At 34.8% G+C, this 12,150-nt stretch overlaps 1 protein-coding gene across 20 annotated transcripts in view; it reads left to right on the top strand.

The window, feature by feature from the left end:
* The window catches only part of BRD10 (bromodomain containing 10), a 60,971-nt gene that overhangs the window by 26,093 nt on the left and 22,728 nt on the right, over positions 1 to 12,150 (top strand). For 8 of the 20 annotated variants that reach the window (XR_014939207.1, XM_085528410.1, XM_085528412.1 and 5 more), the window contains one exon: positions 2,905 to 2,994. The exons of 2 other annotated variants lie outside the window; for them this stretch is intronic. Coding sequence is in view for 13 of the 18 variants with exons in the window: in XM_085528410.1 (XP_085384536.1) it covers positions 2,905 to 2,994 (90 nt within the window). In the remaining 5 variants the exon portion in view is untranslated. 10 more of the 20 variants (XM_085528398.1, XM_085528400.1, XM_085528399.1 and 7 more) reach the window with 8 other exon arrangements.

A 12,150-nucleotide genomic window follows, 5' to 3' on the forward strand; every position in this document is an offset into this window, starting at 1 on the left:
TATCTTTCCTCGCAAAAATTTGGAGAGAATTTTTATTCCTGCCATTCCTCCTTGGAGTTCTTGAAACCAATGAGGATCTCTGAGAGACTACTAAAAATCTGAGCTTGTATCCAGTGGGATACAGCAGTGAACTTGAAAATTTACTGGAAAACAGAATATCTGAATTTTCCTTTATGCTTACTTTCTGTGAAATTTCAGTCCTGTGCCTGATCTGAAAATGTCAAAGTGAGTATGTACACAATTGATGTACAGGGCATATACATTAATGGAAATACTAGCACACTGGAAAGTTAAGATACTGTGTAGTGCATAAGCGAATAGGGACTAACTTTTCCCTGCCTTCAAGTAATGAGTATGTATTTTTTTTCTCTTAAGATTCTTTTTCTCACTATAGATAATTAGAAAGCATGTTCTCCAAGAGGAGTATAGGAAGATTAGACTGTAACATTAATATATTTCTTGTTGCATTCACATAAGTCACCTGCAAAAACACAGAAATCAATTCAGAAAATCAGTGTTCCTTGATGGAAGTTGAATTGCTGCATTCTGGCAATTAACAACCATGAGCATAGAACGATGAAACATTAGAGTGTCATTATGAGAAACAACTGCTGTACTTCATATCAAGATGATCATAAAAAAAAATTCCTTCATTTTGTTTACTGACAGTAGTTATTATGCAAAAAAGTCTTAAATAATGCATAAAATAATGATAAAATAAATAATACTTTAAACTAATTGTTTTTTATCTCAGTATATTGCAAAATAAATAAAGTCGTAAGCTAATTTTGCTGAAGTGAGTAGGTAAGTAAAGAATGAAACTGTTACTAATTGAATGTAATTTTAGAAGTTCGTGAGAATTGCACTGATCATCAGTTGTGCCAAACTACTTAACCTTGCAGCTTTAGATCCCTTCTGCTTTTGTGTAAAAAGTACATTCTACACTTAAATTACTGTTCATTTTTAAAGCACTGCATCTGTTTTGTAAGAAATGTTGGATAAATGAGAGAAATTTCAGAAATAACTTCTTCCTAATAAATGTATTAGTGTTAGTATCTTTCTTTAAATCCCACTTTTTATAAAGAAATAGATTCCTTCTTGAATGTTTTTGTGATGGATTTCAATGTGATATCAGAGTGTTCCAGATATTAAACTCATTTTGACAACAAATTCTCTAAGCTGAGCTTCTGCTGTCTTCATTGTCTTACCAGCAGATAATTGGTACACGACTATTAGACTTAGCGGTGCATCTCTGCTGGTGTCAAATTGGAATTTGATTACCCTGTCAGCACCATTCCCAAAGCAACTTGCTTTTTTTTTAATGTTTGCTTTGTTTTTCCTCTTGATGTGCACTCACTGACAATTTGGCAGGTTAGATTCTTATGTCTTAAGTGGATGCTTTGACAGGACAAGAGACTGTGGAAAGTGTGGCAACACGAAATACCTGATGACCTGTAGGAGCTCTGTTGTAAAGATACCGGTGGTATTTTCAAGACAGCATTCAACTAATCACAGTGAAATCATCCTTCTTCTTAAAAACTTTTGCCTTACAATATATAAATTTCCAGAGAGAAGTTCACAAACTTTTAAGCAAGTTGAATATAGAGTTTGATGGATAGTATCTTCCTTTGGTTCATAGTTCTGCTTTGTCCTTGGTCATTGACTCAGAACACATATGGTAGGAGAACACAAAAGGCAATGATGCAATTTAAAAAATGAATTCTGAAGGAGTGGATTATAACTGTAAATAAATAAATAAATAAATATAACTGTATAAAAGGGAATTTTCTATTCGTGCCTTTATTGACTTTTATAAGGGCTTAGTGTGACAAACTTGCAAATTTTTGTATAAATATGATGTATCATATTTATGCTTGCAGGCCAGGTAGGAGAAGAAACTTTTTTTTTTTGCCTTCTGGGTGCAGTTACTTACTTGGAACTTCCTTCCATGAGGGACATGTATGTTCTATGTTATAATAATGAAAGAACTTAACATGCTTTTCTAAATAAATTTGCTTCAAAACTATAAATCATAGAGTTTAATATGTATCGAAGTCAAGATGTACTGTTTTGAATCACTAGTAAGGGGGTAATAATTGTATCATAATAGCATATTAGTGGGTTTTTTTCCTACTCGGATCTGACTTTTCTTATTTCAGATTTTTTTTTATATTCTAACGAGAACATTTCTACATGAAGATGTTCAGAAATAAGCAAGTCTTAAGTTACAGTGACCTGAATGAGTGTAACAGCTTAATAATTTCCAGTTTAGTAAGTCTGTAATTGCTGTAAGTGACAGTAAGCTAATGATCTTAAAGATCATTATTGTTTCTTTGAAAATTTGTTCTAGTAAATAACAGTCATTTTGTTAAAGGAAGGATATAAAAAGCTGTTTGCTAACGACACAAATAAGAAGAAATTCCATTGTACTAGATACACTGCTTCTACTGAAATGAGGTAGATTTTATACATGTGGCTAGGTTATCTTTCACGAATACTGCATGTAAATATATGAGGTTCTGTTCAAGTGAAAGTTGTAACAAGAGCAGTAATGTTTTAACAACGACATATTGCAAAGCTAGGTTTTCGTTTGGTACTGAAGCCTGTTCCAGCTCATTGCTATACTTGAGACAAATTTGATAACTTGTGTTATTCACTGCAGCTTGGAGGAAAACCTACACTGTGAAAAGGAAGCTCATATACAGAGATATATGGTTTGTATCTGAAGTGCTTTCATTTCAATAAGACCTTTTATATATAAAAAAAATAAAAATAATACAACCAAATGGTTGGCACTGAGTAATAGCACAAGCTTTTAGATTTTATTTAACTTCACTGTGTACTTTTCAAGTCCCACATTACCAAGTGTTTGTGTTCATTTTTATTTTTATTTTTATTTTTTAGCTTATTTGCACTAATCTTGATGAACTCAGGGAATTAATCACAAAGATTGAGAATGAACTCAAAGATCTGGAGGACATTAAAAAGAAATCGGTATGTGACATAAAAAATTTTCTCTTGTGTGAATATGAAACTGTACCAGTTATTTGCTGAGGGCTGTCAGCTGAAGATTTTTTTGCCTTTTCATTGGTTGCATGAATCCTCATGTGGATGGTACCTGGAGACTATAATCTTAATCTTTCCTGTATGCATTGTTCTGTTCACAGTGTTCTTATAGGAAATTAACTATAGTTAACACTTCTCACTGCCAGAAAAAAAAAATACAAGCAGTGGTGATACCTTAGAAGAAGCAGTCTATTTCTATTAAATGTGAGCCCTCTTCCCTTGGACAAACTCTTACCGGCAAGTAATTACAAGGCAGAGTTCTAATATCTATCATATCAGATCTTCTTGAGTCCCCTAAGGCACATATTAGGATTCCTAGCCCCATTTATTTTTTGAATAAGCTATTAAAATAGGCTTTGCTGAAGTGTTCCAGCAACTCGGAATTTTCCTTGCAATCAGAGGCCCAAAACTGGGCACAGTACTCAAAATGCATTCTCATCGGTGAGATGAAAAATCACTTCCATGCTACTGCTGACCACAGTATTCCCGATGCAGGCTAGGATGCCATTTGCCTTTTTGGCCACCTGGGCACACTGCTGCAGTCATGTTCAATCAGCTGTCAACCAGCAACCTTGGGTCATTTTCTGCCAGGCAACTTTCCAGCCACTCGCCCACAAACTGATGTTTAATCAGGAGAAGGGAATGCTCATTGTTGTCTGCAACTACCTGAATAGAAGTTGCAGTGAAGAGGTCTCTTTTCTCAGGTGACAAGTGACCGGATGCAAGAAAGCATCCTCAGGTCGTTTTAGCAGAGGTTTACATTGAACATTGATAAAAATTTCTTCATGGAGAGGCTGGCAAGTCTCATGGAATTGGCTGCTTAGGGAGGTGGTGAAGTCAGTATCCCTGGAGGTATTTGAGAGATGCATGGATGTGGTTTTTAGGGATGTAGTTTAGTGGTGAACTTGATGGTATTAGATTGACCTTTGGACTTTGTGGTCTTCTGAGGCTTTTCTAATATAAATGATTCTGTGGTTCTGTGCTTTGTTTTGAAATAGGTTGAATAGGAGAGTAATTAATCATACGGCTCCCTACAGCCAATTCTTTCTAATACTGATTCTTTTTTTATTAAAAATCTGGGAGACATTTCCATGACATTTCTATGGATAGTAGTGGTTAAAAATGTTTCTTTTTCTGTACCTTGGATGTTTTGTCACTAATTTGTGTGAATGTCTTTAGTCTGAATCAGAAGTAACTTATATTTTTAATTATTTGAGTATTGGAGAGATAGTAGAGGAAAGACAATGAAGGACAAACTTCAGTGCATTTCTGTATTGTAAAAGCTGCTACCATATCTAAAGGAATAAAGATAGATGATACTTGAAGTTATAGTTGCTAAATTGCAAATTGGTTTTAGTGTAGGGTTGTCTAGTGGTTATCAGAAGGAGTATGTCAACAATAGAAGAAAAAGACAAAAATGAGAGTTAGCATACTAATAACCCTGTTTGAGATGAGACATTTCCTACTAGTAAAACTATACCAACAAGGCTTCTTCAAGGGTATACAAATGCTAAATATGTCATAATCACTCTTTGAACTGAAATCTGATAATGTCATTATGTAAATAAGTTGTATGACTTCAGCAGGAATACTATGTTTAGTTCCAATCACACCATCTTAGAAAACCAACAAGCTCTTAAATACAGGGGTTAAGATACAACTCATTCAGTGGTCAGAAATCATGAGGTAAGGACAATTTTTCTTTGTGCTCACACAACTTTATCTTTTGAGTCTTTAAACATTTATGGTGTTAGAAATATTATGTGAAAAAATAAGAGTAGGATTAATTGCTGAAGAACTGATTAAAAAGAAACAGTGAAATGTTGATTTTAAAAATCATTGATTGCATACTTGAAAAAAATATACGAAGAAAAAGATCTTAAATTATATGAATAGTCAGCAAACTTGGTTAGACACTTTGAAAGAGAGGTTATTAATATTGCATTTTTTATGTCAATAACATAAACCATGCATGATTAAGCTAGATAACTTCAAATCTGGAGGTGCAGATTTTCATTATTCATCTTTTACGTAAGTGACAGTGGCATCCATAACAGAGTTTCTTGCAGGTTTTCTGAAGTTCCTAATCTTTCCTAATTGCTGACACATAATACAAATTTGACTTAATGTGAAAACATATTTCAATATGATATATTACAATAATTTTGAGGCTGTTTGTGACCTTTTATCTTGTTTGGTCCTGAAGATGATGAAAATGGTGGTGGTCTAACTGCATTACTACATTGCGGTATTTGTTATTACTTAACATTATTACTTACTTAACATGAGTAAACATGCTGTTTGCTGGCATTTTTTATACATAGTTGGACTGGTTGTATCTGACATATCTGAGAAATCAGCTTGAGCCAACAAATGACATGAGAATTTTAGCTCAAACAAGTTCTGTTTGGCAGAATTAAAGCAAATTAAATCAAGGCTATGTAATGGAAGGATATAGATAATTTTAGATTTAAGCATTACTACCTATTCTTTCCACAGCAGTGAAATAATAAAGCTATTTGAAAGGATTTTCACTGTTTGGCTGATTAAAACAGTTTAATTCTGTACTTGTTTGTACATCTGCAATGCTTTTTGAATTAACAGTGGTGTAACATTAATTTTTGAAAGTTTACATTTCTGTTTGAGTACCGATGAGTTTGTTCCAACAACTATGAGATTTGCATTACTACAAGCTTGAAGTAACTGTTTAGAGAAGAAAGTTAAATTTGACCTCAACTCTTTAACATTAAGCTGAAGTTTGGTCTTAGTTTTAGGTCTTTCCAGACTACCTCACTCTTGAACTCTAGCCACAGCTCTGACATGAGGCTGCAGTTTCACATATGCCCTCAAGTGACATATGCAAAAACTGCTGCCAGTTCCTATTTTCCTGTCTCTGGCACCTTCTGTTTTCTCTACCATCCTGTAAGAGAGTGTAGCAAAATTCTTTGTTGAGCTTCATGAGAGTCTGTTATAAACATAATTTCTCTTTGAGTGCTGCTGGGGTAGTTTTAAAGCAGATCAGTATCCTAGAGCAGCTTATCCTTGAGTTGCACAGTTAACCAATTGTGTCCTTCCACAGCTGAAAGGATCATTCCAAGGTCAGAATTGAGCATCTAGGGGTGAAAAGAAGCCAAAGTTCTTTTGTCAGAAGAGCTTCTTTGTGGCAGCTGTAGTATTGGGTAATATTACAGTCTATGCCAGACATGTTCTGAAATTCTCAATCCCTCCAGCTACTAAATAATTCCTCTTCTTACCACCTAATAAATTTCAGGATGGAGAGAAGAAAGTAAGTTATACAGATTTATTATTTATTTGACTTCTTTGATGGAAAAAAGTAAGCTGGAAGTGCAGAATGAGGACTTACTTGTCTTGAATCAAAAGGAGGAAGTGTAAGATCTGTGCATCATCTGGTAAAAGGATGGAGGATTGTTTTACAAGTGTATGTAAGATACAGCATCTTATAGCTTTGGTGCTTTGCTGCTTGCTGTAAAGATTGTGTTCTGGCACATACGTTGTGTCAGGAGCACTACAAGGGAAAACATAGGGGAAATGGCATATCAGAATGTGAGAGGATAGTTCAGGAGTTGCCCTGTGGAAAGGTTCCATTCCCTTCAGAATTGATGGAGCCTTTCCAACAGGGCATCTCCTGAAGTCTAGGCAAAGGATCTGCCCACACTGTGTTCTGAAATGATATGATATGTCATTGCAGTTGTAAAGAGTTAAGAGTATTGAAGATCGAAGTCTTTAGTCTACCTTTACAGGAAAGTACACAATACTGAATCTCACTTTTCCCTTATTCATATGATTCTCTTAGAATGTCTTAAAGTTTTCATCAGGTCAAATGTAGCATCCAGTGTGGAGGTGTGCCACAAAACAGTGCCAGCACTCAAACAGTGGGGCTTCTTGTCTCTGCCTCTATTTAGTAGCCTTGCTTACTGCTAAAATATAACTGTATTTTGGATCTATAGTGCATCTAATACACTCAGTTATCATTAAGTGCTAGGTTTCATTGGGAGAGTATCTTACATCACTAGCTGCTAGGCATGATAGAGCACATGTTTTTTTAACTAGGGAGTTACAGTCAGTCAAACTTTGGTCAATTGCCTTAGAATTGTTGAGAGTAGCTAAATTTCTTGTAGTTTTAATTTTGCTGCATAGAAAATGTTATACATTTAAAGGGAATCTAAAATTGTACAAATTGAATGGATAGGGAAACAAATTACAAGAGAAAAATAAGATTCATATAAAACCTTTCTACTTTGTTGCCAATACTGAGGTGTTTAAGACGCAGTGGAAGTTACCACTAGTCAGTAGGCAGCCATAACTCTGCAGTAGAGTGTGCTGTCTGAAAACATCTCCCTTGAGACTGTTTTTACCTCATGTTTGCTGAAAATTCGGACTGTAGATACAAGCATGACAGTTCGTTTGAATGGGAGCTTTTAAACATGTGCTGTACCTAGCAAACGAATGAAGAAATGCAAAACGAATAAAGAAATGCAAAATAGCACTGTCTGTCCTGATAAGTACACAACATAACTATCATTTTTTTGACATTTTGAATCCTTTTTTTTTTTTTTTTTTTAATATATTTCTGATTTGACAGGTAAGATCAGGTGAAGATGTGGTGTGAAGGGAAATTTCTTTGCTGCCATTCAGATAATTCAGATAATAATTTCTTTGCTGATCTGGAGTCACTGGAGTTTTCTTGTGTGAAAATGTTAATTAAGGTGCTCTGTAAATCAGTTCTGTGTATTTAACTATTTTATATTACAGCACAACTTCAGTAGTTTTAATGATTTCTTGGTATTGTTTAATATGAAACTGTGACAAGATTGCAGATACTTGTACCAAGTAGTAAACCCTTTTTTTTTTTTTTTTCTTCTTTTTTTTTTTTTTTTTCCCCAAATTTAATTTTGAACCTAACTTTATGGTTAACATGTTTGTTTTAAAATGAAGCGGGCTGTGACAATGTTAGTTAATTCTAGACCCTGATCTATGTCTATGCTAGAACACAGATCACCTGGAAGAAGCATAAACCCTTACAGATTATGTGTTTCCTGAAATGCAGAACTTTATTTTAGTAGCACCATTGGATTTGAATCATTGCTTGCAAGCCTGATGGTAAGTGCATAGATGTCTTTTGAGGGAGAAGAGAGGCTGGAGCCCAGGATTCCCACGGATAAGTACATAAAATGATAAAAGGCAGGGTTTTCCAGAGTGGGAGGCAGCAGACTGTCCCTGCAGGGAACATCAGACAAAGGTGAGGGGAAGGATAGAGAGGGAAGTTCATGACTAAATAGGGTTTGTAACAGAAAGACTGAAAATTGCACCATATGACAGAGGCGTGTAACACACTAGTGTTCTTGACCTCATAGTCAAAAAAGATGAAAACCTCCTTTATAAAGGTTTTGGGTTTTTCTTTTTTCTAATGTTGTTAATAAAGGTTTCAATTAGGCAGCTGCACTTCCCATCACAGATGAACATCTTTATCTGTCTTTTCAAATGCTGAATATCTTTTAAGCATATGAGTCTTAGGAGTACAGAATGCACACTGAAGCTCTGTGCAGCCCTTAAATCCACACCAGCTATGGAAATCTATTTGGAAGTCCACCCTGAAGATTTGAAGACCCACTCATTCAGATCAGAAGTTTTTAGAACTTCAGGCATGAAATAGTTTGTGGAATCGCAGAGGAATCCCAGAGAAATGACTTAATAGAACAAATTCTTCTGTGCCTGCTGTTGGTTTTTTTGTTGTTGTTGTTTTTAAATTTGAAACAGGCTGTTGTTAAATTTGTTCATAGGAAACACAAGTATCCAAAGAAAGAGAAGAGTCTGTTTTCTTTTTCCATTGGTTTGCATCATATTGCTTTAAAAAATACAGTGTTATTATATGGCAAAAATAATGCATTTTGGCTAATTTACTAGAAGAGTTTTTAAAACATTCTCTCTGTGTATATTAAAGAAATTGCAAATATTACTATCTGTTGGTGGTAGGGGCACTGTGTTATTACAGGACTGTGCAGGGATTTTACTGGGTTAAATTTTCTTCACTTTTTTAGCTTGAGTTAGGCTTCTTTTTCCATATTCTTCTCCCTTCTCGTTCCTTCCCATACTCCCTAGTGAACTATGAGGGCTGCTCCAAAAGTAATGACTTCTATTTTTTTATGTTGTCCCACAGTATCAGAGGCAAATGGTGGTGTTATGGCAGTGGAGCTTGCCCCTTCTCTCTAATATTCTGTTACTTGTTGGTGCTGTGTGATAGATGGCAGCAGGGGGGCACTCCGACAAAATGTCATTTGACATGGATATGCTTATAGAGCAAAGGTGTGGAATTGAATTCTTAATGTTGAAAAAATGTTACTTCCTGACATTCATAGACACTTGCTGAACATTTATGGAGATCAAACGGTGGATGTGAGCACAGTCAGACAGTGCATGGTGCATTTCAGAAGTGGTGACAGCAATACTAGATCACTTCTATCGGTGCAGATTTTTATAAGATCATTCCATACAGGCTCTTGTTCATCACCGGCAAGGATGCATAACTCCTGGTGGTGACTGTGTTGAAATACAATATTTTGTAGCTGAGAATTTGCTCTATAAAATAATTTTATTGTACTCTTTTGCGGTTTCCATGGAAATAAATAGGAGGCATTACTTTTGGAGCAACCTATGTGTATACTGTACTTGAAAATTTTGGATGTAAGCAGCTTTCCATTTTACTTGTTTGCATTATATTACTGTAATTATATTAATGTGCATCCATACAAATAACTAATTACACACTTTGAAGGAATTTAACAAATTTTAAGCTTAAGATTTTTAAAGCTTTCTGCAGAATTCCTTCTCTGCTATTTCTATCTTCTACATATCTCATTAGCTTTCCACGCTTTTGTCCTATTCTTCAGTTTTTCTTAGCTCCTTCAGTGCCTCTTCAGTGCTACCTATAAAAAATACAGTAGGTGTAATTTTTTTCACAACTGTTTTCTCATGATTTTTCATGCTTTTCCTGGTATACAGACTAGTCCTCCAAGAAATGTTACTGAGTTGCTTCACCTAGGCTACTTCTATTACATATGTTTTACAATTCCAGATGTGTAGATATGAATTCTGCATCAAACATATGAATAGGTAGTCATACATTTAATGTGGAACATTTTCATCATAGAGATACTGCTGTGTATTCAGAACATTTTGTAGTGCTTTGGATTTTGATCAACCAGAATATTATTTTGAAAAATCAGGTAAGACATTCCTGTCAGCACACACAGGTAGTTATAACAAAACAGCTGACTTTAAGATGATCTGAAGAATAGGGAAATGTTTGTATATTTACAGTTAAGAAAGATGAAATTAATGATAAATGATTAATAGTTTAAAAGAAAAAGGGTCTTTTTTGTAAACATGTTAAGATGTTGCATTCATGCAGTTTCTTGATGCATTATGGAAGTAGAAGTTAGCATATATAAGTTCTTATAATTAAGAGTGAAATGCAATAGTTCAGTGGTGCTTAATTTCAGTGTTCTGAGTTAGTTTGGAAAAAGCAGTGAAATCATGCTAGTAATCTAGCATGATTTTTAAATCTAGGAGATGACCAATGCAATGGTAATCTAGTAGTAATTTTGCCCAAATGATTAAATGTCAGTCTAAGGAGTCATTTCACATAATTGTTTGAGTTGGAAAGGACCCTTAAAGATCATATATACCAGCTCCCCTGCAAATGAGTAGGAGCATAATAATGAATAATAATAATAGTAATGAAATAAATCATGAGATGAGGACATACCAGTGAGCAAGAATTATTATTTTTCATAGGGTATATTTATTTTCACCTCATTTATTTGCAATATTTGGCAAGAGAGCCTGGAATACCATTTCAGGATGTACTTCAGTTTGATCAGATTCCTGTAATGGAAGTGCAAGCTGAAATCTTACAAAACAATAACAGAAAGTTTGAGTTCTGACATAAGATGTTCACCAGTCTTTTCACTGGTCATAGGTAAATGCTCGAAGATATAATTGATTAAGAGTGACTTTGTTTTATGCTTTATTGACAGCTGCGCTTCCTGACTGTTCCATCCCAGTCTTCTAATAATACCAGAGGCTAGCTGTTGGTTGATAAAATGCTCAGAAAGACATGCCAAGGGTATACATATACAACTCCTTGATTTGAAGGAAGTTTAACTTTAAAAAGTAACTTCTAAGCTTTTTCAAAAGGAAAACCTTCTATTACAGATGTGCTTGCATAGTGTGAATGATCTCATTTATTCCTTTTTATCATCAAAGTTGCCACTGAAATTCTCAAATACTAGAATTTGGCCCATAGATTGATTAAGAAGAGTATTCAGTATCAAGCAATCTTTGAATTCAAGAAAGTTATTAATCTCTTTTCTTTAGGTATCTGATGTCCAAAGCAGCTGCAGATCAACTCCCTCTCCATGTGACATCACTAGAAAACGCTAGACTGGTGATGTCACATATACCACAGAACCCCGCTGCAGAATGGAGCAGGCCTATTAAGGGTAAGGTAAGTTTTCTCCCTCCACCACCACCCCTTTTCAACAATATTGCATGGTTTTATAAGATTTCTAATTTTCTTAATTTTATATCCCCAGGATATAAAGTAAAGACTAAAGAAAATCTTATAAAACTGCATAATATTGTGGTTGTGTGTGTGTGTGTTTATTTAAAAACAACAACAACAACAAAAAACTCCCCTATAAAGTTCAGTCCTTACCCCATATATCAGTATCCTGGCTCCAGTCTGCTTTGGGGTTCCATGATGAGTATGCCAGAATAGTGTATGTTGGGACATCACGGAGAGTGGAGTCAGCATTCCCTGGCTGCTCTGGATGTCAGAAACCTAATTTAAAAGGTAAGTTTTCAGTTCAGAATGTGTTGAATGTCTCTATGTGCATATATGGAAACATTCAGCACACTTCTTAATTTTTAATTTTTATTTATTTATTTGTATTTGTATTTTAAAATTTTAGTTGTAGAACACAGGTAGGAGTTACGTTTTGTACTTGTCTTCTGTCTAGGCCATTTAATCTCTGTTGTTTTGTACTCAATACCATATGTTTT

This window comes from Coturnix japonica, chromosome Z, assembly GCF_054131305.1.
Source record: "Coturnix japonica strain WE chromosome Z, WE-NBRP24, whole genome shotgun sequence".
In the NCBI taxonomy this organism is placed as follows: Eukaryota; Metazoa; Chordata; class Aves; order Galliformes; family Phasianidae; genus Coturnix; species Coturnix japonica.